Here is a 27,312-nt window from a genome sequence, read left to right as displayed (position 1 = left end):
CAGGATACCTAATTCTCCTTAGATGTATATGATCTGAGTTATGACTGATGTCCTTCTCCGCACGCTGTTCTCTGCCTATAACCATCTTCTTCCCCAGGATGGGACTGTCCCATCTCCTGTCCCTGTGGCACATATTCCTTTTCCAAACCTGTTTAAAAAGGACTCTTCTCACTTCTGCGATGCAAATGCATGACCTATCGCTCCCTGCTTGTCCTGGAAGGTCTAAAGAGCCACCTTATGATCCCAACCACTGAACCCCATCTACTGTCTTCGTGAGGGACAAACTTATGTTACAGGCGCATGGAGCTGCACTGCCTGCTACCCTGCTCAGCCTCCTAAAGAGGCCATTCCTCTCCCTGTGCCCTTCCTGACTCTTGCTCTGACCCCTCCCCCTTTACCAATTCCGGTCTGCAGAGGTAAGATGACACTACCACCACCTACCACCATGCCCTCGTGCCACTGTGTGCCTTGTATGCCGAATAGACGTTATGGTACCGGGAAGGCCACTCCCTGTACCAGGAACAGGAAAACATATTGGACGGGAAAAATAAAAATACAGTGTTATTGGGGACTGCCTGATCCAACCTGCCCTGATGTTCCTCATGTCTGTTGTGTCACTTCTGACCTAACCCTTCAACCTCTGTTGGAACACAACTCAGAGAGACCACTTGTTTTAGATCCCCATCTAGGTCAAATGTTAAATGCAACATATCACCTCCTTAATGATACCAGTCCCGGCCTGGTGGCTCTGCGTGTCCACGGGGCCCCTCCATTACACAGCTACTCCAACAACACAGGCAACTGTGAATGCCTGTTAACTGAAGACCCAGACCCCCACATGGTGAGACTGTACTAACCAGAGTCGAACTGTCCCAAACAGCTCCCAGGTGCCTGGCAAACAAAATGGGAACCAAGCGAGTCAGCAATCTGGCCATTGGCCAATGCGACCAGACTCTTGATAGTCAGAAACTCAGTCATCTTTCTGCAACCCAACCTTGCTGTTGACCCCTTCCTGGGCTTTTCTTTGTGTGTGGGTCAGATGCCTACCTGGGTCTACCTGCCAATAGGATGGGCATCTGCATTCTGGCCTTCCTCACTCCTCAGATAAACATTGTACCCAATAATCAGTCTCTTATAGTACCCTTGGCAGCATATACTCGATCAAAAAACCCATTCAAGTCATACCCCTGCTGATTGCCTTAGGAATAACGGCAGAGGTGGGCATGGAAAGGGGAGTAATAGTCTCCTCAACCACTTATTGTCATGAGTTATCCAAGGACTTAACAGATGACATAGAGCAGGTTCGAATATCTCTGCTGCTTTTACAAGACCAAGCAGACTCTCAGCAGCAGTAGTCTTACAGAACACAAGAAGGCTGGACCTGTTAACTGCCGAAAGGGGAGGACTGTGTCTCTTCCTAAATGAAGAATGTTGCTTTGATGCCAACCAATCAGGGATAGTTTGAGATATGGTCAGCAGTTAAGGGAGCGAATCAACAAACAGGCGGGAATTAGCAGACCCACGGAATTCTTGGAGCAATTTATAGAATTGGGTCTCTTGGCTCCTCCTTTTAGCTGGTTCTTCTTTTCATGCTTTTCGTAGCCTTCCTGTCTGGTCCTTGTATCATCAATATGCTAAACAGGATTGTTTCCTCTTGCCTAGAAGCTATAAAACTCTAGAGGATGCTCCAGTTGAACCATTCTAGCTGTCACTACTGTCCTTTGGATGGCAAAGAATCCTAGCTTTCACATTCCTCCCTTGACAAGAAGAAGCCAGAATGGTCTTCACCCCTCCTCCTGTGGCAGCAAAGGTTCCCTGGCCCCCACAAACTGATATTCTCTAAGTCTGCTACATCAGCTTGAGAATCAAGAAGGGGGAATGAGAAGGAAAGCTGGTAAAAGCAAGGTAAATGGGGCTAACCATACAGCTGAGGCAGGACATGCTTTTGGCTTCGGTGATCTTGAAATAAACAGTCTTTCCTGATGCCCCAAGTGTTTGTTACTTGTCTCTTCCTGGGCACCAAGTATTTGCTATAATGTATGTTTTGAGTCATTGTTTCTTTTTTACAATACTTCGTTATTTTAAGTTGTTTTTCCCTCCTTCTACAAGTCAAAAGCTTTCTGTATGCTACTCATTTGTTTAAGACCTATTACTAGAACTGGCTTACAGTTTGGGAATGCTAGTGATGGACATTTGTATCATCCCTTGAGGGATACAACTGAATAACTCAGGTTAGTGAATGAATTCACATTTGTATAGCATCAAGAATGTCTTAGATGAAAACTATTCAAAAACATAATCCAGTAGTTACATATAAATGGAAAATGAAGCTATGCACGTGATAGTGAAAAATTTACATGTTGAACAAAAAAAAAGACAAAACCATCTCAAACACAAACTTTCTTAGTTTCCATATTTGTTCATGATTTGCAAGCATCGATTTTTCATGCCCCCAGAAAAATTCCTCTTTTGAATAATGGAAACAACTTCTACCTAAAAAGATAATGTAAGCATTGTGTCATCTATCTTATGAGAAATAGAAGTAGAACCTTTTCTAATATGGGGGGCAAAAACAGCAGAAAAAACAACCTATATGTATTACACTTATTACATAGATCATGTTAACAATTACAGTAAAAATGCTGTGAAACCAGGATATAATTTTACTCTTCCTAGAACATCAAACACTTGGCACTTGGCATTTAATTCATGTTTGCCCATCAATAACCACAAATACATTCTTTGTTTCCTTGCAAATTGTCTTGATGGGCCTTCTATTTAAGCAGTAAATCAAACTTTCCACTCAGCCTTGTTCTCATTTTGCATCAGCCTTCAACTTTGGCAAGAAGCCCAAGCACACATATCACCTCTTGCCTTCCTTCTACCCACCCTCCCCAACCCTGAAATTAATTTACAACCTTTAATGTTTTAAAAGTGGCACTTTCTTTCCCCTTGTTTCGGGTTTGTTAGCAATCATATTTGGTGGAAAACCAGAAGAAACCTCCTTAAAACTATTTCTCTTTATACCTCTTTACACTTCTCATCTGTTCTTCGTTCATGTAGATATATCTTTGGACCTAATTACAATTTTACTTCAACTCTATGTACTAATTTAAAACATTTTTAAGTTTGAACCGTGATGATAGAAGGATAAAAAGAGCAGTATCAAAAGATCACAGAATTAGATGAAAGCTTATGCCTTTTGCTTATTTCTTCAGGTGGTATCATGTTCATCAGTATATTCAGTACTAGTCACTGAATTAATTCTGTGTCTTTGAGCTGTGCTTGAGTCTAGATCAGAGATTACAGTTAATACCTCCACCAGACTTAGTAGTAATACATTATGTTAAGTGCTATGCTGGGGTGTACCTACAATTCTCTGCTCTCAAAGAAGGGACATCTAAATCAGATGGGTGAAAGAAGGCTTTCTGGATGAAGATTTGCACTCAGGGATGAATGTAAATTGTGAGAGTATTCTGTGTAAAAGCGTAGAATATGGCTGAGTCACCAAATGCTGGGGGATGGGGGTCTATGCAAGAGATAATGCTAAATTGCAGGCAGAAACTAGAACATTAAGAGGCTTCTGTACTATGCTAACAAATATTGTCTTTAAGGTGGTAGGAAGCCACTAATTTATCAAGAGAACCTGAAGACATGGCCGAATCTACACTTTAGAAGTATTATTAATCTGGCAATGGTGTGAAAGATGGACCAGAGAGGGATGCAAGTCTATGTCTTTATAAGGCTTTGGCTTCCTTCCATAGTATCCAAAAGTACCCAGTTCCAGACCTGCTTTCATTTAACTATAGATTCCTTGAGAGGAGGGACTGTATCCCTTTGTGTATTCCTAGTGTCTGTGGTCAAGGCATAGTTAAGGCATGAAAAGTGTCTGTCCAATATGTAAATTAAAAAGGACTATTTGGATGATATTGCAGAAACCCAAATGGGAAGGAATTACCCAAGGTAGTTACCAAACATCTTTTAGATTAATTTAGGAGGAGTTGTTGAGGAAGAGACAGGAGTATGGCAGATAATTCAGACTTCTTTGATAACTGAGAATGGAATGCAGAGGAGTCATATCAAAATGGACAGCAAGTTTAGGGTTGGGCACGCTGTGCTGAGATGTGTTTCACATGCAGCCTTAAAGATCAAGATGTACATTTGGGTTGTGGGTAACTGAACAGAAATTATTATCATCAGGCCAGCTACTTGATTAAGGATTGGATGGAATAGCCCAATCAAGCTCAGAGTTACTCTATCAAACATATTTCATTTAAATTTATTCCCCTTAAATGGACTCTACATACAGGGAAATCTATTAAGAACTAAAAACAATTTTTTAAAAACCAGGAAAAGTGTTTTTAAAATTCAGACTTGGTGAGTTATTTCATAATAGCTTAAAACCATCAATCTGTGAGTTGATATACACAGAGTACTTATTTTAATCAGATCTACGTAAAATTTTACAAAAGACAAATCAAAATATATGTAAGAATGTACTCATATGTTTCCACATATACTTGGACATGGTGTGGCTATTTGTTATTATTAACATACTACTTTTATTTTGAGAAAACTTATATGTCGTGTGCCTAATAAGAACTGGCAAGGGTCTTCTGATTGGTTTAGTCAGTTGAGTGTCCGACTTTGGCTCAGGGCACCATCTCCTTTGTGAGCCTGAGCCCCGCATGGGGCTCTGTGCTGTCTGCTCACAGCCTGGAGCCTGCTTGGGATTCTGTGACTCCCTCTCTCTCTGCCCCTCCCCCACTTGTGCTCTGTCTCTGTCTCTCTGTTTCTCTCTCAAAAATAAACAAACATTTTTTAAAAGTTAAAAAAAAGAACTAGTGAGAAATTTTGGTCTTGTTGGTATAAATTGCTCAGATCCTCAGGATTTTTGCTTGTTTGTTTATTGTTGTAGATGTTTTCTGGCAACATGGTAAAATTCAGCCATACTTTGATTTCATATTACCAATCCTCTATACAAATCAACTCTTTTCTAGTTATTTCTTTGTAATGTATGCACACACAGTCAGGTGCCAGTTCAGTGGATAGTAATAGCTCTAGAGAGAAAACGAAATGAGATTCCTAAGATGCCACATCCTAGGCAATGTGTCTGTTTTGTGGTCCAAGCTGTTACTATTCCGTCTCCAGGTTGTCTGCATGCTGCTCCTCTGACAGAGACAAAGCAGGTTATTAAGCACCTGCTAAGTTAACACATAAGTATCAGCATATCTTTATTTTTGGGGTAGCACTGTCCTTCACATTAACTAATTTGATTTCTAAAATTTAATTACGAACTTTATTTGTATGAATCAATCATTTATTTTTTTCTCCCTGAGCAAATAGAAAATCCCCAAATTCAAAGAAATTCATATTTCTAGAAATTGACAGTTTACTTCTTTTTAAATTTTATTAAATTTTTAAAAAATTTTTATTCTGATGGTTTACTTCTAGCTCAAATATAAAAGGCATCACTGGGAAACTATTCAATTCGTTAAATTGGCAACATAATGAATTACCTTGGGATACATAATCTTCCTCTTTTGCACTGAAACATTTCTATTTAGGTAAAAAAGCCATGCAATTTGGGAAGCAGTTGAAGAAAGTCGGAATTAGACCTGAGGACATGTGTAAATGTAATGTTTGTTTTTTTTTTTTTTAATATTTTTTATTTATTTCTAGGAGAGAGAGAGAGACAACGTGAGCAGGGGAGGGTCAGAGAGAGAGGGAGATACAGACTCTGAAATTGGCTCCAGGCTCTGAGCTGGCAGTCAGCACAGAGCCCGACACGGGGCTCGAACCCACGAACCGTGAGATCATGACCCGAGCCGAAGTCGGACGCTTAACCGACTAAGCCACCCAGGCGCCCCATGTTTTTAATGGGGCTACACAGAATGGGATATATGGAGGACCCCAGCTAGAACCTAAACGTTGTTTACACAATGAATTTGGAATAATTTCCTATCTCAGTTCAGTGGTGAGTGAAGCCTGCCTGCTGGAAATTAACTTGTATTAGAGACCTGGATGTCTCTTGGGAGAGACGGTGGTCTGAGAGGAGTAAAACCAGTTGCACAGCCTTGCATAGTACAGGGGAAAGCCATCCGAACTACACCTTGGAGTTAATTCTAAGTTCCCAACATGCATGGTCTGTGCATAATATCTGAATCCTATGGTATATCACACGACACCAAAGAGTGTTTTCCCAAGAAACTTAGAAAAGTCACTTAACTAAGGACAAATTAAGAAAGGGATCTTCTCATTTTTACAATGAACATAGAAACTCCTCAGTGCCTTAGCTATTTTCCTGAAAATAATTCAACAGATGTCCTGCAAATCCACTACTTTTCCAGTATATTTCTTTTTTTCCCAAGTAGTTGCTCAGGTCAGAAACTCTGGTGTTATACTCACCTCTATCTTCCCTCTCTCTCTAAGCACTCCTGGATATCCTTATAATGAATTCTCTGCTGTTCTGCATTCTCAAGCCTCCTCCTCCAAACCTAATCTAATCCCTTCCTTCGCAGCCTCCACTTATCTTTCTCTCCAACGCATTCTCCACAAGGGTGCCGGAGTCATCATGGCTTGCATTGTGTTACTAAGATAAACCCTGTTGGTGGCTTTCCATGGTCCTTGTCACTACTGGCATTTCAGCCCTAATTTGCATCATCCCAGTACCCAAGCTTATTGCAGTGTAATGCCGAGGGACCTGCCTTTTCATTGGTTGTGACCACATCTTTGGCCAATGCAATTTTGTGATAGTTCCAGCAGCAGGTGCTGAAGATGAATTGCATGTTAAGGTTTGTTCTCTCTGCCATCACCATCTACAAGAAAAGGATGTGCCTGGACCAACCTCCTGGTTCAGAGAATGAGGAACAGCTAGAGCAGAGTCAAATCAAATGGGTTCGAGGGACCCATCCAAACTGCAGACTCGCAAAGGAGCCCTGTATAGATCGGTCATCTGATCCCATACAAGAGTATGAGGAAAACAAATTAAAAAAAAAAAAAATTACTGCAGTAAGCCAGTGAGAGTTGTCATTGTGCGTTACAGAGCAATTTTGTGGCCAACGCTAACTGACGTGAGTACCAAATCTGTACTGTAAGGACCATGGCGTCTTACATGTGGAGCCTGACTACTTTGGACCACTGCTCTCATTCTCTCATTCTCCTGCTAATGCGCTGCTGAAACTGTCTGTCATCTCACATCTCAGGGTGTTCACATACGCTGTTTCAACTGCCCTCACCGTGTGCTTTGTTAGCCGTTCATAACCTAAGAATTTTCTGGTGAAATGTGATTTTCTCCAAGTACCACCCATGGGCCCTTACCTATCTTACAAACTTTCATGCCACCCTGAACTCCTTTTGCTAAGAACCATTACACTTAGGATTACTTGCTTAATGTCAATCTTCTCTACCAGGCACCATGAGAACAAAGACCTTCATGAAAGCAGAGACCCACAATGACTGGATTGTAACAGACAAATGTGTTGATTGATGGATCCAGGATTCTAAAAGTGACCTTTTGGGAATGGCGGCACAATAGCAAGGTGTCATCAGTGCTGGTGCCCTGCCGTTGTGACAGCTCCCCAGCAGTGTGGGAGAGATGTAAGTATTCACCTCGTAGGAAGGCTCCTCTGTCCCACTCACAATGCAACACTCTCCACACACGTTTTATTTAAACTTTGCAACAATCACGTGGAAAAGATGTCATTCGCGTTTCTATTTTAGACATGAGGAAAGCAGGCTCTAGCGTCTATGTGATTTGCAAACATCCTGGGGTGTTAAGGGTGAGAGAGGACAAAGGTGGCTCATTAAGGAGTTCTGAGAAATCTGAAATAGAAGGAGGAAAACATGATGGATTCCTGGGACTAGATGAAAAGACAGGATCTATGGTTGAGACAAAACCCACTGAAAGATGGACTGGTTGGATTAATGCTTGAGGACTTCAGAGTCTATACTTCCTATTTGACAATTTACTATGTTTTCCCTTTTCAAAAACCTATCTCATTTAATTTTAGAATAATGTTGCAACATAGAAACACAGCTATTATTATTATTCCCATTCCCTACATGGTAGTTGCAGAGGTTAATATACTATATTAACAAAACATTTCGTAAAAATGAAGGCTGATGATTGAAGAAAAGACAATCTAAGACAGAATGAGAAATGATATTCTTAATAATGAAAAAAATGAATCTAGAAAAAAACAAGATATATCAAAAAGCCCATTTAAAAATTTAAATTTTAGAATTTAAAATTTTTTAAGACTGAGGAAGAAGGGGAAAAGGATAGAAAGTAGAAAAAGTATATAAAGCATATAAGCCAAGAATTTTTTACTCTTACCTGCTTTTGTTCTATATATACTTTGAATTATAAATATAGGCAATAGAGCATGTGTTAGTTTCCATGTTACTTTATAATGTCCTTATATTGTAAGAAATGAATTAAAATAATCCAGGAGTTTATTATTCTGTTACATTTAGCTGATATACTGGCATGAAAACTTGGGTTATATTTCTCTTTTGAACACTTACTTTAGGGCTATATTTGGAATGCTTGAGGGTTAAAAAAAAATTACCTGATAGATTGTTTCCCTAAATGTCTGAGTTTGTTTTGCAATAAATGCAATGTTCTTCATTCTCCTAAAAGCAAAGAAGAAATAATTTATCTGAAGAAGAATGTAAAAACTCCATGGAATAGAATTTGATGTCTTTGTCCATGTTTGGGGGCTGTAAGTTACATAACTGGAGAAGAAAAATGACTGAAAGTTATTGTAAAAAGGAAAAATGCTAAAGTTTATATGAATATCATTGTAATTACATCATAACATATGTGTATGTAAGATTTCTACTTATGTAGGAAACATTTCAAGAAAACATTCATTGAAATAATTTCAAACTTTCTTTTTGGATTTTTAATATCAACCTTTGATATGAAATAGTTGAAATATCATAGGAAAATAGCATAAAATAGAAAAAATGAAGGTTTATTCTATTTTGAGAGATTTAACCTATGGAATTCATATGATAATTGTGTTATAATTATATAAATGCTTTTTAGAAAAATTCAAACAATAAGGAAATGTGTGTATGTATACATGAAGATCCTCTATCTTACGAGAAACAGTAGCTCAAAGATTTTGATAATTAGTGACCTTCAACTTACCCAACCTATATCAAAGACTCTTGAAAATGAAAAGTCTAAATATAGGTCACATCAACTTCCTTTCAAATTCTACCTTGAAACACTGTAGAAATCAGTGTCCACTTAAAGGTATAAATGGATTGTGTAGGTAAAGGTACTTCATGAATCAATATGTTAACAACAAATTTAATTCTGAAACACAATTATTTGGGAAGAGAAAGTCCTCTAATTTTATACAGAACATCTCAAAACCAAGAAGGAAGTGATTTCGGTTACGGTGACATCTTTTACTGCACAGACTATAAGTTCCCAAAATGCAGGTCACCATGCACATGTATGAGTTTTACAAATTTCTTCCAGATAATGTTTCCAATATATCATCAACGAGAGTTAGTAATGAATACAAAATAAAACATACAATCACTATAGTATCTTCTAACATATGATAGTCAATTCTTTAAAATGTTACCTTTTTATTTCATAATTTATCATCTGCATAGATCTGTTAGTGAATCATTATTCCAAAAATGTTTTTAATACGCTAATAAACAACCTTTGTTAGAGAAGGCTTTTAAGTATGTTATCCTAAAATTTCTCTAATTCAACCATTAAAACATTAAAAAAAAAACTATCAGACAATAGCAATTTGAGGGAACCAAAAGACTGTCAGGAAAACAGTAATATGAGTAATAATTGTCTTTTACTTTTCCCCAGGTATAAGAGTCAGGATTTACAGGGTCTCATGAATTGCAATGGGCATTTACATGGGATGAACTCCAATTATAGCCCATGGAGGCTTTGAGGTTGAGTTATACCCTGGGCTGCAGAATAAGGGGTGGGGGTGGGAGGGCTGAGGTGTGGAATCCGATGCTTTCATCTTCATTTTAACCATTAGAGTTCAGGTGTCATCTGACACAGATAAAAAGAACCCTCCTTCATTCTTTTGCTTACAAATTTTCATAGTTAAAAAGAAAAGTTTGAAAGTTGTTCTTCTAGGGGTGCCTGGGTGGCTCAGTTGGTTAAGCATCCAACTTTGGCTCAGGTCATAATCTCATGGTTCATGGGTTCGAGCCCTGCATCAGGCTCTGTGTTGACAGCTAGCTCAGAGCCTGGAGCCTGTTTCAGATTCTGTGTCTCCCTCTCTCTCTGACCCTCCCCTGCTTATACTGTCTCTCTCTCTCTCTCTCTCTCAGAAACAAAACATTAAAAAATTTAAAAAAGAAAGTTGTTCTAAATTATCAAAGGGAAACAAAAATTAATTCCATTAATGTCCATTCATTCAGTCTTGCCTCCATCCAATCAATGCAATCTGGATACCTTGGCTAAAATGACCTTTCTGTAGTTATAATCACATTGGGTGAAACATGTATTAGACCATCATCAGGGGACCCAGTTTTTCACCCCCACCATTTTCTCCATTTCCTTCCTTGTAATTATCTTTCATGAAGTTGAATACCTCTTACTTCTGTTCATACACTGATCATTTTCACCCTAACTTGTAATAGTGTATTTGCCCTTGTTAACCATGTATGCCGTTTTCTCTGGAATGTCATGGGCGGGGGGTGGGGGTGGGGGATGGAAGCCCAGAGGAGGACCGATCATGAGAATTTGGAATCCAGGGTTTGCCCACGTTTTCTCCATCTCAGTTATGCACTGTTCTACTGGGTTTCTGCTGCCAAACACACTTCTAATCATTTGCTTTCTGTGTCTCAAACCCTTCAAAGGTTCTTCTTACAATCAGATGTAAATTCTTTACTAGGATGCCTTTCATCATCTGGCTCTTGGCTACCCACAAACTTGATCTCTCATCTTCTCTGACCTCACGTTCAACGTTCTTCCTTGCAGGTTTGTCTGGATGATTTGACCCTTGGTGTCTTCATTTCTAGGAAGCTTTCCTAGAGCACCCAAGACTGATCCTCTTGTATCTTTCAATAGACAGCAAGTATCCAGTTAACTACTTACTTAATGTTACTGCTGAGGGCTCTGTTAATTTAGGAAGTTAATTAATACATATAATTCATTAATGCTTATGTGCAAGTTTAAAGGGATGTAATGGCAACAAATCTATACTCTTAGCTATGGGAATCATATTAGTACTGCACTCTCATACTTTGACACATTAGTGAGAAAACCTTTTCTAACACTGAAAAGGCTACATTTTAATCAGAATGAAGATTACTAAGAACAACCTAGGTGTTATATGGCCACACATTTCTATGAGGGAATTTCCCCAGCAACACTAAGGGAAACAAAGGAATGTATAACCTCCTATCATGTTGCCAAGGTAAACCGAAGTGTGGGAAATGCAATACTCTTTAGTGTGTTTTGTACTGTCTGGAAAACTCAGGGAAATGATTTTCCCTGGAGACCTTCATGCACGAGGGACAAATAATGATAAGCTTGAAATTCCTAGACTTCACTGCTTCCAAACCTGTAGTAGTCTACTGTAGACTGAGGTCACAGTGACTCTTCTCTTAACACGAGAGTCTCTGATCTAGTCTTCTACTAATTTTTTCAAAGTTGTTTATTTTATTTTTAAAAAATTATCTTGTAAGAAATGATAAATATGGTTGCATATAAGAATTGTTCATATATATATACATATACATATATATATATGTATATGTATATATATATATATATATATATATATATATATGCAGCAATTCTCCCCTTTGCCCCTGTACTAACAGTGCAGGACTTGCTTTACAAGGAGCTCAATTAACCACTTAGAACGCCAACCTCCTCTTTCCTGGGATCTGTGCTTTACATAAGACCTTTGGTTTGCTTCCACAGTCACTTCGGGGCTGGAGGCCCTGAGCAAGAAGCAGTGCAGACAGACAAAATGTGAGCAACTAAAGGGTATCAGTAGTATTGTTGCCGTGGCCCTTCTCGAGCCCAAACATTTAAAAAATCTTCTGTACATATATTCTTAAGGATTCTTTCCACATTCATATCAAGTAGAGAAAATGTTTTACTATCATTTAATTATTTTAATAAAATATTGGAACAAACATATTTTAATGAAGATATAAAAATTACTTTTTTTTCTTTTTGTATTTAAAAATAACTTTGGGGCTCATTCCACAAAGTGAGTAAGACCTTCCTGCAGTTAAGACCAGCCCAGTGGTTTGCCCAAGACTCTCCTGGCTTATGCTTGCTGTCCTGACATAATTATTAATAGCTCCCTATTGCTGTGCAAGTGTCACAGTTTCAGCAATGAATACTCTCTTCATTATTAGCAGACAGACTCTTTCCTTCCCTCCCAATTCTCAGATCGGCTTGAAGTTAAGAACTTCCAGTACAGTCAGAAAATGGAAAAAAGGTGATTACTACTCCCAAAAGCCTTTAGTTTTTCCTGCATCAAGCTTGTACTGACTAAAATCTCATTCTTCCTGGATGGTGTGCGCAGATGGCATCAGGACAATTTGCTTAGGGTCTCCTAACTCCTCATTCCTTCCCAGAAGGGAATACCTCGACATGTCATAAAGAACGTCCACATCTTGATTTTCTCCCTTACCACACCAAGAGACCCTTGGTGGACTCTGAAGTGGATTTGGATTATACTCGCCTTAAAGAAAACTTGAAACAGATTCAGGCTTTCAGGTCTGTATTCAGATGAATTTGATTTCCGTCTTTCTCATTTACCAGGTAGGAGACTCTTTCATGTTCATAATGAGAGTTTGGGGACAATTGTAGCTATAATATTTTCTTTGTTAAATCACACTTCAGGGGTGCCTGGATGGCTCAGTTGGTTGAGCGTCCGACTTCGGCTCAGGTCATGATCTCACCGTTCATGGGTTCGAGCCCCATGTTTGGCTCCGTGCTAACAGCTAGCTCAGAGCCTGGAGACTGTTTCAGATTCTGTATCTCCCTGTCTCTCTGACTCTCCCCTTCTCACGCTGTCTCTCTCTCTCTCTCAGAAATAAATAAAACATTAAAAAAATTTAAAAATCACACTTGAGCTTTTTTTCTACCACCCTAATCATTTTTAAACTTATTTATTACTTTAGTTTAATACTTATGAAATTGAAGAATATTTAAATTGATAAATGTGTTAAATTAATGTAATATCATGAGCCTACCCTGAGTTGAATATTTTATTCCAAAGAAAATCTTTAGTCACAGGAAAAGCTTATGGCAGTCTTATCTGAGAGCCATCAAAAGAGCCATGAAACTGAAAGTTCCATATTTAGAGAAGAATTCTTTTGGCATTAGACAAAGGCAATGCACGGACAGTGAAATCAGACCAGCTATGTGTACCACCTATTTTCACTCTGTCAAAAAAAAAAAAAAAAATTTGGCCGTCCTTTAATAATGTGAGCTCTTGTGTGACAATCTACATTGCGGGATGGTGGAAAATCCTAAGAGCTCCATATACCCCCCTGCATCATACTCGGCTTGGGCTGTGGGACTGCGGTATGGACTCCCATCTTCCCCAAGGTTCAAACCCTCCCACTTTCCATATGTTGCCTTCCTTACACATTTATATCACTATTTTGTTGTATTTCCATTTTTTAAATTGAAATTCTGTACAACCATTTATTTTAAGGTGAAATATAAGTTTCCCAGGAATGGGTTACTCATGAAGCCTTAAAATTAGTGGTAAGGAATATATTGGTTTATTTCTTAGGCCATACTCTGATAAAGGAGAAAGTGGAGTGGACCTTAGGAACTGATGTATAATGAGAGGGAAAAGTTGTCCTCCATGGGGACCAGAGCCCCAAGTCAGAAACTGCAGCAGTAACTCTAGCACTGGGACAAGATTAGCAGTGGGTAAGGGGTCCATTGTGTTTTAAGGTTTGATTGATATGACTAACTGTGAGGATGCCTTTCATCATTTAATATGCATCACTCTCAGAGAAAGATCCTTTGTGGAAAAGGCACCCAATTAGACAATACAAGACCTTACTAAGTCAAGTAAGGATGACTACCATTTACTCCCTGGCTAGAAACTCTAAACCCCACAATCCCTCCCCACACTACGATTCTAACATATTACCAATACTGATAAACTAATACACTAAAAAACAAAAAGGTTTTCCCCATTTGGATATTGGAGATGTTGATGCAAAACACTAGTAAAGAAACACTTGTTTAAAAATATTGTGTTTGGGGGAAAAATTTCCCCTCAAAGGCTATATCTTTAGTGAGAATAATGTATATAATATATATTATAAAATAGAATGTATATATGTCATACATATATATTCACTTTATATAGTTATAATGTTTTATGTAAATGTGTTTGTCTTATTAAATTCAAACTTGTTTCTCTATCATCAGAATAAAGCATGATTTATCTTCTATTAACAAAAATGAGGATCTAGAATATGATACGTGATCATCAATGAAAATACTGACAGGAGTTAGAAGTTATTTCAGTCATTCTTAAATTACAATGCCCGCAGCACATTTCTTGGAGCTGACTTTCACATTACCTTTGTTGCAGCATCAAAGCAGATAAATCCTGTGCTAAAGTCAATCGTGAGTCCCATGAGGTGACTTTCTAGCACACATGCATATGTCTTGCACTAGATAGAACAGAAAACACTGTTACTTTTTGTGTGATTGACCCAATATCATTATTAATAGCCAACATTTATCAAAGACTGTGTGATGGCTCCTGTAATAAGTTGCTTATACAGTAAACAACATAATATCAGCAATCATTGTCTGAGGAGCAAAATAATATTGACAACTCAGTGTTAATAAAACTGAAGCTGAACACTTTTTAACCTGCCAAAGGGTCTGCGGTGCCACGTTTCCAACCCTGCACCATCTGGACGGGTGTTTACCCTGGCTGCACTGACACCCTTTGCTATATCAGCAATAAGACTGCTATAAAAATGCGTAGGTGTAGACAAGGTTATGTGATGCTGTTACATTCAGAAGTTAAACACCATTGCATTTTCATTAAACCAAAAGTGAAGTATTAAAGGTTAAGGTATTAATTCAATTCTTGGCCTACCAATTTCATAGATATTATTAAATGAGAATCTCGGGCACGCAAACACAGATTCAGTAACCAAGGCAAAAAGTGTAAGAACATCTTTACCTTAAGAGTCTCTCATATAATGTTCATCCATGTGATGCAAGGTATTTCCCAAAGGCATTTACCCCTTGTTTCTTATTTGTATACAACTACTTATTCTTCACAAATCAATAGAAACTTTTAACCCAGAGATCAGATTAAATTATAATTTTACTTATATAAATATTTTGGAAGACTAATAAAATAAAGATACTTAAATTTAACTTAACAAATATGAAATAAAAACTTAGAACTTATATGCCACATGATGCATTTTTATGCCTGCAGGCCAATTTTAGTTGCATTTAATTGCAAACCGTACTGGGATATTTAAATGAAGAAAAATACTCATAATTCACAAACGAGGAGGAAGAGAGGAAAAAGAGAGAGATGGAAACTTATCTCAAGCAAACTTTCAGTACCAATACTTACATGATATTTGTTTTATAATACTCTATGTAAAAGTACACTACATGAATTACATTCTGATGTTAACGATGGCTAAATACATCAAGCTGATTTCACCAAAAATCTATATTCATAACTTTAAGCCCAATTTGCATAGGAAAGTTATAACTATGCCAAATTGTTCCTTTGGAGCAGACGCTTTCAAAAACCGGCTCAGAAAACAAACTTAATGGGCCTTGTAAGTTCATTTTTTGGTGTAATTTTGTTTAATGCATGGACATCTTCCATGAGTATATCCACCCATCACCACTTTATTATTATTATTTTTTTAATATTTTTATTTTATTTATTTCTAGGACAGAGAGAGAGACAGCGTGAGCAGGGGAGGGTCAGAGAGAGAGGGAGACACAGACTCTGAAATAGGCTCCAGGTTCTGAGCTAGCTGTCAGCACAGAGCCCAACACGGGGCTCGAACCCACGAACCGCGAGATCATGACCTAAGCGAAAGTCGGACGCTTAACCGACTAAGCCACCCAGGCGCCCCCATCACCACTTTATTAAAACTACTATCAATAATAAGAAATGTTTGGGGCACCTGGGTGGATCAGTCGGTTGAGTGTCTCACTTTGGTTCAGGTCAATGATCACATTGTTCATGAGTTCGAGGCCCACGTAGGGCTATGTACCGACAACTCAGAGCCTGGAGCCTGCTTCAGATTCTGTGTCTCCCTATCTCTCTGAACTCCCTCACTCATGCTCTGTCTTTCTTCTCTCTCTCTCAAAAATAAACATATTAAAAGAAATTCTTCAAAAAGAAATGTTCAAGCATATCTCATTCCCTCTAATTTAGATGTAAGTGTTTGGTATTCTCAATTACTGTAATTTAAAACAGTACATCAGGTGAAAACACCTTCAGTACAGAACATTGAAATTTATCTCACTGAAGTTCGAAATTACAAAGAGAATCAATTTATCAATAATTAAATTGAAACAGGTATATAAATTTAGACTCACTGAAGTTTAATTCTATAATTTATAATATTTTAATAAACCTATACAATGACTATAATTAATATGTTTAATATAATATTTGATTTACTGTTTAATTTCTACATTTATTTCATAAAGAAAGTTGAATTATAGTTAGAAAAAAGTGAAGACTACACTTTGCAATATTTTGAAAGATTTTTGTGCAATTATATACTTTTAAACAATATTTGAAGATACATCACACATTAAATATTTTTAATATGTGCTTTTGGATGACAGCTGAATGTCTATAGCTGGATAAAATACGTAATAATAATTAAAGAAAATCAGTTTTGTAAGCCACATCCTTTTTCATTTAAAGTCCTATCTTAAGGGGCGCCTGGGTGTCTTAGTCAGTGAGCATCTAACTCTTGATTTCACCTCAGGTCATGATCCCAGGGTCATTGGATAAAGCCCTGTTCTGGGCTAACAAAAGCTAAAAAGGCATTAAATGTTTTTAACGTTTATTCATTTTTGAGAGAGCAGGAGAGAGAGGCAGGGAAAGAGAGAGATGAATCAGAAGCAAGCTTGCAGGATTGAGCTGTCAACACAGAGCCTGATGTGGGGCTAGAACTTATGAACCATGAAATCATGACCTGAGCCAAAGTTGCACACTCAACCAACTGAGCCACCCAGGTGTTTCAAGGCAAATGATATTTTACTTTTCACTTGCTATATGCATGGTAAAATGGTATTGTGAGATGGTCCAAAGAAATGCATTGCTGAGGACATTACCTTAGAGAATATGAAGCCCAGAACCAAAAAAACAGTATTAAATTACATTAAATAACATAATATTATCTCATTGTTAACCACCAGGAGACTTAAAATGAAATCCTAAAACCATCAAATGGATAATGTCCATGTAGTTGTTTCCAAGTGAAGTGTGATATTCTAGGATGTGTGATATTCTATCATTCTAGGACAATAACAATTAGGAAAGCTTAAAAGTATCATTATGAATAACAAAAATGTCAACTCCTATTCAACCAACATATTTTTGTGCTTAAAATATTCTTGGGTGTTGATTCTTAAATAAAATAATGTAGAAGATTTTTCATCTTTCCTTTTTTGATATTAAAATATTTATTAAATTGAGGTTCTATACAGCTAAGTTATTTAAACAATATTCCTCAGTTACATTAGGATTTTAAGACATACGCAGATCAGCAGAGCTGCTAGAAAGGGTCAGTTGAGCAATTAAACCAGTGACCTTTGAGTCTTCTCCCTATCCTTTTCTCCTGATTGTCCTGCTGCACTGGTGGAAACTAGTATGTTCAATATTGAAGGTTATAGTCAGAAATAAAGGAAATTAATATATGTTACAAATCAGTTCAATGTGTTGCAAATATATGCAACCAAGTCTCCTAATATAGGCAAGCATTCCAGGTGAGTCAGTTACATTATCATCATTATACATTTATTTTTGAAATGAAGTGTCCATGTGTCTATTTAGGTCCTGGCTCTTTGAGCCCATTTACATGGGGCAAGGTCATCGCAATTGCTCAATTTTCCATTGGTCTCTGTCAGACTTCAGCCATAGAACCTGTATTTGGGAGCCTCTTCTATTCCATGGCCCCTTGAATTGCAGAGGCTGAAGGCTCTATGAAGCTTGATCTAGATATAACTTCAAACTTAAGAACTAAAGCTTAATAAATACCTTCTGAATACTTGCAATGTACAAAAGGCACTGTATTCAGTGGGTAAATGAATAAAATAATCCCAAGCAACCTATAAGTTAGTGTGGGGAATGACAAGCATACATCACTCCAATACAAGATAGAGTGTGAACAGACCTAGGAAAACAGGCACACAAGAGTGATATTGGTGTGCACCTATGGGACGGGTGTGAACAGGACTACTGTGGTAATAGTGGTAATAATGAGCAGACCGGGCTGGAAATCAGGAAAATCTTTGTGATGACATGACCTCTGAAAAATGTCGCAAATTTCCTGTGTGGTTTTGAAGGGTACAGATGAAGGAAATTGTTTTGAAAGAAAGAGCATTGTGAGAGAATGAAGCCATGCAGGCTGCATGTAAGGTGGTCATAATCAGAGAACAGCCAGTGGCTTTGTAAAAAATTAATTAAAAGTACAGCATTTTCTATTTGAGATTTGAACTCTAGGGGCCAGTCATTTTTGGGAGTCACAGGTCCTAAAATCTCACATACTCTCACCTGTATCCGTTCCACTTCCAGAAAGGTTGCTGTTTGGAAGGCTCGTTCCCACTGGGCGAGGTCAGAATCTAACTCCACGGAGAAGTAGAGGTCTTCCCCAGACTCGGACTGCACGGTGAAGCAGTGTTTCCGCCGGTCCAGCAGGTCACTGTCCTGATGAAAACCTGGAGTTACACAGGCTGGCATACATCAATCCATATTGCTAACGTAGCCATACCTTGAATCAATGCTGACTAACACGTGGTGGATCACCAAGGTTATAAGGATTACATTTTAGAATACCACTAAGTCTTCATTAAAAATGGTCATCACAGCCTAAACTGCACACCTCCAAGTCCATAACTAATGTGTTTCTTCTCTGTATAAAGACAGAAGCGTACTCATGAAACAGAAATGAGGGTTTCTGGCTTCTACGCTTATCAGTAACATAACTTTTAAAGTGTTCAAAACGTGAGATTCAGGTTTTACTGTATGAAGGGATAACACACAATCTTCTTTTCTTTTTCCTTACAGAGCTGCCAAGATGATGAAGTTAAGTAATACACATCGGTATATTTGCAAAGTTTAGAAAGGTTAACAAGCATTATATTTTCTATTGAGTTGATTTCTTTAACCCTTAAAGCCACATGAAATTATTCATCTACACAAGAAATGAAAAAACTTAGTCTAGGTTATCTAAAAAAAATGTATCGCTTTTAAAAAATACATATTTGCCTTATTTATGTAACTTTATTGTATTGAGTCGAGAAGACTTTGACATGGCAATTTCTTGGTTAGAAGTTTTCAACTGTGTTCACACATCAACATGTATGTCAATTTCAGAGGTATTAAAGTAAAATTCAGCTAAGAATTGATAAATAGGGTAATCCCACACAGTATGTCAGATATGGCCCTTGAATTACATGTGGAGTGTACAGAAAATGGTCAAAGCGTAAGCACTGGGGTATTTCACCATTTCTCATACAGAGCTCTATAAACGTATCATTAAACACTCGAGAATGTTAGAAGGAATTCCCTGCTCTGAAAAGTGTTTTCAAAATAATAACTATTTTATCAATAAATTCAATTTTCTGTTTTTCCTATTTGGATGCTTAAAATATTAGAGGAGAGTGAATGAATGGCAGTTACTTCTGATTTAAGAATTTAACTTTGATAACTGCTGTCAGGAGATACTCAGAAACTTAAAGAAAGTTATATTCTCTTTGTATTTACTCATTTTCTTATACTATCTTAAAGTAAAAAAATGAAAGCATAGTATTGTCAAAAATATAGTCCAGTGATAAGTAATTGTAAGGTATTTTTTTTAATCATTCAGAGCCTACAATGTCTATCTAGTGGAGTCACAAAGACAAATATTAAGTCAATTATTATAAGTGCCATTAATGGAGAATAAGAATGTAGCTCACACCAAATTGGATTGGCAAATCAGGAAAATGTCCTCTAGGGTGTAAATTTTAAGCAATGGCTGAAAGATCAGTGGAAGACTGACGGTAGATGGACAAGAAGAGAACTTTTGCCTACAGAAGCATTGGTGTGCGCAGAGGCCTGATGCAAGAGCTTCGAGTTCATCCCAGAAATCCAGAGAGCAGGTGAGAGAGAGGTTGAGAGCCATTGCTGAGACAAGAGATGGGTCACTGGAAGGTCATGAATTTTGGACTTTATCATAAGCATAATGACAATCTGTTCTGTAAAATAAAAATTAGCAAATCCTTTATTTATGTTGTAAATATTTCAACTTCTACATTACTTATTTAATTGGTAACATTGGCACAAAAAGTGTAGATAAATAGGGCAGAATTTCTGGAAGCCTTGCTAATTTTATGGTTTATTCAAGAGGTCTTAATTTTCCTTGTAATATAAAATTGCAACATAAAATAATCAGTGTCATTAATAGTCAGAAAACTGTTGATATTTTTCCTTCTCCTATGTTGCCATTAAATCTTAAAATAAACTTCATTTAAGATTTTATGTTTTCTTGGCAGCTTAACTATTTTGCTCTTTTAAATTTTTTTAATTGTTTAAAAATTTATTCTTGAGAGAGAGAGAGAGCGCATGAGCAGGGACGGGGAGAGGGAAAGAGGGACACAGAATCGGAAGCAGGTTCCAGGCTCTGATCTGTCAGCACAAAGCCCCATGTGGGGCTTGAACTCAGAAGCCATGAGATCATGACCTGAGCTGAGGTCGGAGGCTTAACCAACAGGGCCACCCAGGAGCCCCACTATTTCGTTCTTTTAAAATTCGAATTAGCATCTCCTATCACATTAACCAAGCACTGAAGCTCTCAAAGATAGAGAGTTCTCTATTCAATTCTGCAAATGTAAATTCAACACCTATGAACACTTGTGATCATTGGTTAATGACATTTATAACACACTCCTCATACACTGACTCAAGCTACAACCCCTATGGGCATCCAGGCACTTGGGCCTCACAGTTTCCTGAGGGAGACAAATATGTAAAGTTATAAAAAGCATCTTGAAGGTGCTTATAGCTAAAGTGCTTAAGGAAATAGAATAGGAGCAATTAATCATTCTTGAAAGTGGGAAGGAGGAAGTTTTGTTTCGGGAAGAATGTCTTTCTTATCTTCAAGGACAATTGGTTGCAAGCCTGAATGGGCTCAGGTGCTCCTGCTAAGAAATTCAAAAGACTGCCTGTGCCATGAGGACCCACTGGAGGGTTTGAGGTAAGAAAGAAGAAGAATCCATGGCTTTAGATAGAGAAGAGCAAAAGAGGCTGATGATGGAAAAAGTAACATGTTGGAATCCTTTTTTAGAAGTTTAGTGAAAAGGGATTATAGCTCAAGCATTTGAAAGATCTGCTTATAAAGTAATCATCCAAAATATACATATTCCTCTGTCTCCCAAGTAATTCAATTGCCTTATTGATAAGAACACAGGCAGCAGCTTCAGATGCTCTCTGGATTCAAATCTCAGCTCTTCCATTTATTGGGATGCACTAAGATAATGCATACAAATCTTAGCATTGTTTCTGATATAGAATTCTTAATTAACATTAGAAAATTCTACTACTAAAGCTGATATTCAATAAAATAAATATATATGTGGTTCCCTAATCTCTATTTCTTTAACTTGCTCCCTGTACACTTTATCTTTTGTCAGTGTGAGTTTGGCCCCAGTAGAAACAATAGCCTCCATAATACCTCTGACTCACTGGAAAGTATCATGTAATTAATGGTAATAAAATAATAGCTACAGAAATCATTAGCACTATTTTTGTGCATTGATCTCATTTACAACTTCTCCTTCAGAAGTATCTTCTTATTTTTTAGATTTATTCCAAGTCTTCTGGACACTTTCTGCAGACGAGTAGCCAAATGCTGTCCTTCTTACGGTTTGTCTCAGATTCACAAAGCAAGATTACACAGAAACAACACATTCCAAATATGTTTGCTACTAATGTATATACTTTTCTAAGATATTCAGAGGTCAATGGAATAATCAAAGTGGGTTTTTTGCTTAAAAAGAAAAAAATAAACTATGTGTTCAGAATAATTATTAAGATGGTAGGCATAACTAGCCATAAACTTTCTATTGTATTTGTTTTTTAAACTTTTTAAAATGTTTATTTATTTTTGAGGAAGAGAGGAAGTCACAGTGGAGGCAGAGAGGGGCAGAAAGAGAGAGACCCAGAATCTGAAGCAGGCTCCAGGCTCTGAGCTGTCAGCACAGAGCCCCATGAGGGCCTCAAACCCACCAACCTTGAGACCATGACCTGAGCCAAAGTTGGAGGCTTAACTGACTGAGCCACCTAGGCATTCCAATTTTCTATCATATTTAAAACATGTAAGTTTAAAGGCTGAAAAATGTGCCAAAACTCAATGAGTTATCTCTATGGCAAAATTTCTACATCTAACAATATGGCTTCTTCTCTCCTTCACACTATAATCATTTTATCTAATATTTGTTAATATGACAAGTTACTTGTTTCACACTAGTTGGCATTATGTTATTAAATATAAATTAATCTATAAATATATGACCTAACATGTTTTTGACTGCTATGTTTGCTACTGCTTTCTTTACTTGGACTCAGAGTGAATCAGGAAATCATTCAATCATTACGCATGATTATTTAAAACAAACACAAATGTAATTTTTAATGAAACAGGAAGAACAGGCCCACCAAGGGTTCTTCAGCTACCAATAATAGTTTCCAATTTTCGTGACCATTCTAATAGCTAAAAGTGAGAGGGAAAAACATAGCATCAAAATTAAATTTTGCCAATTAATTTTGACTTAGACTTTCAAGAATGACAGAGGCCCTAAAGGGGCTTATTAAATCTACATCAAGTCTTGTGCAAAAAATAAAATACTGTTTTAAAGACGTTATAATACTATTTTCATTTTTTTAGGTTCATTTATTTGAGGGAGAGAGAAAGAGAGAAAGAGGGCAAGTGCTCGAACTGACAAGGGGCAGAGAGAGGGTGAGAGAGAATCCTAAGCAGGCTCCATGCTGTCAGCACAGAGATTGATGTGGGGCTTGATCTCACCAGCCCGTGAAACATGAGCTGAAATCAAGAGTTGGATACTTAGCCCACTAGCCACCCAGATGCCCCACTACTACTTTCATTTTTATGAAATGGATTCTTAACATTACTGTGTGGTGAAAATTTTCATATAAATCAAAATATTGTTAAGAATATTTTCTTTTATTAAATTTTGTAAAAAAGAAAGTTGGAAAGTTCACTCAAAATATTTTAATTATGATTCTGTCTATCTCAGAAAAAAAATGACATTTGTGTATTATTCAGTCAATATATTTTTTAATGTTTTATTTATTTTATTTTTTTTAATGTTTTATTTATTTCAGAGAGAGAGAGAGAGAGAGAGAGAGAGACAGTGTAAGCAGGGGAAGGTCAGAGAGAGAGGGAGACACAGAATCTGAAATAGGCTCCAGGCTCTGAGCTAGCTGTCAGCACAGAGCCCGATGTGGGGCTCAAACCCATGAACCGTGAGATCATGACCTGAGCCAAAGTCGAACTCTTAACCAACTGAGGCACCCACGCGCCCCTCAGTCAATATAATCAAAATGGAAAAATAACTTTAGTTTTAAGTTATACTAGCAGTAATTACATAACTTCCATTTTCTTTATGTAGGAATACATCAGAAGTCAGTGAAGGTAATATACATGAATTTATATATTTCCAAGATAGAAAAACTTAACTTTTCTTTTAAAATATCACCTAATGCCTGTCAGAGTAATAATTATTGAACATCATCTAGCCTTTTATTATTGCTTATATATTCATAAGTAAATCTCATGATCTGAAAAAGTGCTAAAGTTAAACTTCTGAAAAAAGTAATTTAAATAAGTATTTACAATTGTTGATTTTAAAACGATTTAAAATGAAACTCAAGATGTTTTAGGTGCTAAAAATAAAATAAAGCCAAGTGAATATTCTATATATGTCAATCAATTCATTTTTTAAAATCTTAGTTGCCTTATCTGGGAAAAAAAGGAATAAAACTTTAAATTTCTTTGTTCTTCTTAGGCAATTGGAATTGCTGATATAAATGGACATGATAACACATTTTAGAAAAAAACACAATGCATATTTTTCAAATGAATCTCTACATTAATCTGTATAATAATCCATCAAAATAGGCTACCATCCTTATTTCCTTGAGGAAGCAGCTAGCTCTTGGATATATTTGTCACTTTCCCCATTTTTAGGGTCCCTGTTTGGCCCTAGGGATTATGATTCCATCAGTTTGGGAGTTACTTAGCTCAAATATGAATGTCAATTTTACCACTTCTTTTCAGCTCTCCTATAATCAGTTCATGCATGTAAAAAAAGAAAAAGCTGATAATACCTGCTTCAAGGTTCTTGTGTATATATATATGTACATGCTATGTATATATATCACTTAGGAAAGTAATGGGCATATATTATATTAAGTTCTCCATAATATCACTAATGTTACATAATATCACTAATAGTCACAATATTAGCCATCACGAATGTTAGCTATAACTAAAAATCTGGAATAGATCAGACCCAAATCCTATGTACACTCTAGTATATTATACACACACACACACACACACACACACACACACACCTTTCTCTGTAAGACAGTATAATATTGCTATGATACAAAGTAAGATATATAAGGAGAGTCAGGAACACTTCATTTTCTAGCAAAATTAACTACCAGTATTCACACTGAAAGGGAAACATGCTTGCCAGAATTGTTTATTATATAGGCCAATTTGACTCTCACCATTCTCTAGATATTTGTGTGTGATGTAGCTGCCCTTACAGGTGTGTGAATTCTGACCCAGTTTAAAATGGCTTCCTAACCATTAATTAACCCTGATCCTTATAGATATTCATTTATTGTTCCCATTAATAAAATTTCCATTTGAAAAATCTTACATATATTATCAAATTCTTTTACAGACATTATCCCACTACCCCTTTTATATTTGGGAAAATTAAAGCTTGGAAAGGTCAAATAACTTAGACAAGTATACAGTAGAAAATGCAGTGATTCTGAAACCATGCCCCATGGAGTTAATGAGGCTGAAACTAGCAGAAAGTTTAAAGCTGGTTTTTCAGAGAATGGTTTTCCCCTCTTCAGCTATTGCGTCTTTTCAGACCCCACTAGCAAACCCACTGGCTGTCTCTGAAGAAGGCTGGATCAAGGCTAACGTGGTTCCAAGCCCTTGCACAAGAAGAACCCTGCCTATGACCCCCTCCAGTTTACACCCTCCTTAGGAGCAAGTGCATGGCTCTCTCCTTGTCCTAATACAAGCTCCTGAGCTTAGGGTCTGGACTTTGTCTCGCTCTGATGTTAGGTCTCTACCTCAAAGGGAATGGTGGTATATGTTACTTATATGTTTGTTCAACCCACATGATCCGTCTTTCCTCATGAATAGTAATGGTTCTCCACCCTTTTCATCAATATGCATGTAATCTCTTACCCTGAATTTCTTCTTTAAATAGCTCTTCCCCTCCTAGCCTGGAACACGGGAGACAGTCTGTAGACATCAATCTGCCTTCTCCTCAGGCTTCTGGAATTAGAACAATCTTTTCTTTCCAACCAACATATGACTTTTGACTATTGGCTTTCAAGCAGCAAGGAACTGAACTTGGGTTGGTAACAATTCTAGGGTGTAGAGGTAATATATGTTTTTAAAAAATATACTCATGATTCACAATGTTTTTTGATTATTGGCATTATAATACATTTCTGAAGATTAGAATTCTTAGGTTGAGAAATATATGTGGTGGAGGGAGTAGCCTAAATATGGTAGGTGTTGGACACATTAACCCAGACCACATGACCCCAGCAGAGTGGCAGTCTCAAAGAACAGAACTCTCCCTAGCATGATCCCTTCTCATGGAATTAACTTATTTCAGATGCAAATACATTAACTGTTATTTTGGAGCAAAATCAAGGTTGTTTTTCTCCAGGGCTGTTTTAGGCAGGGATACAGTGACCCTAGCAACCTGTTCTTCCAACCTGCCCTTCAGTCACAGCATTTATAAGAATCCTGTTGTTTAAATCTACCCACACTGCAGGGCTTAATCTCATTCTTTGGCTTAATATGTATGAGATTTAGCTTTCTAAAGGAAACATAGGGAAGGAGAGCCCTATTTGAAGAAAAAAGGGAGGAGCATTCCAGGAAACACAACTAGCCCATGTGGTGAAAAAATGCTGTGCACCTTCAAAGAGAAAATGGTTTTTATACGATAATGTTTTTAAATTTTTTTAATGTTAGTTTATTTTTGAGAAAGCCAGCGAGAGAGAGAGAGAGAGAGAGAGAGAGAGAAAGAAGAAGCCGGGGAGGGGCAGAGAGAGGGAGACATAGAATCTGAAGCAGGCTCCAGGCTCTGAGCTAGCTGTCAGCACAGAGCCCAAAGCGGCGCTTGAACCCACAGACCAGGAAATCATGACCTGAGCTGAAGTCGGATGCTTAACTGACTGAGCCACTGAGGCGCCCCTATGATAATGTTTTTAAAAAGTGGATGGGATATAAACAGCATATGATTATCAAAGGAAATTTTTAATCTTTGTATTTGATTTGCTTACTTGATTTCTTATCTAATATACTTGAATCAGTTTTCATTACCATTTTGATTGATATCAGCATTTTCCCTAAGACTGTTCTTGAAATAAGAAAATTTACTGCTATAAACTACAGTTACTAGAACCAGAAAAGCAAACAAGCAAGAGACACACAAAACAATGTAGTTAATTTCTTACAATATTATTAAAAGAGATGGCTTTCAAAATTACCTATTGAGATTAATGATTTTAATTAACAGCTATAAGATTCATCTTCCAGATTTCAATTCTAATATTCCACTTCTGAGGACAATTACATCACACTGAAAAGAGCCATCGGCTCAGGTTCAATCTCACAGTTCATGAGTTCGAGCCCTGCATCAGGCTCTGTGTTAACAGCGCAGAGTCTGAAGCCTGCTTCAGAGTCTGTCTGTCTTTCTATCTGTCTGTCTCTCTCTCTATGCCCCTCCCCTGCTCACACTATGTCTCT

General features: G+C 37.3%; 1 protein-coding gene across 2 annotated transcripts in view; it reads right to left on the bottom strand.

Moving 5' to 3' along the window:
- Positions 1 to 27,312, bottom strand: part of SNTG1 (syntrophin gamma 1) — a 313,487-nt gene that overhangs the window by 30,731 nt on the left and 255,444 nt on the right. For both annotated transcript variants that reach the window (XM_039217478.1, XM_039217480.1), the window contains exons 14-15: positions 18,786 to 18,938; positions 14,581 to 14,673 (exon numbers count right to left, since the gene is read on the bottom strand). In XM_039217478.1, coding sequence (XP_039073409.1) covers positions 14,581 to 14,673; positions 18,786 to 18,938 — 246 coding nt within the window. The remainder of the gene's footprint in view (positions 1 to 14,580; positions 14,674 to 18,785; positions 18,939 to 27,312) is intronic.

The sequence above is a fragment of the Hyaena hyaena genome, unplaced genomic scaffold (assembly GCF_003009895.1).
Source record: "Hyaena hyaena isolate Hyena2069 unplaced genomic scaffold, ASM300989v1 scaffold_697, whole genome shotgun sequence".
NCBI lineage: Eukaryota > Metazoa > Chordata > Mammalia > Carnivora > Hyaenidae > Hyaena > Hyaena hyaena.
Note: the sequence above shows the minus strand (reverse complement) of the source record. Positions and strands in the feature narration are given on the sequence as shown.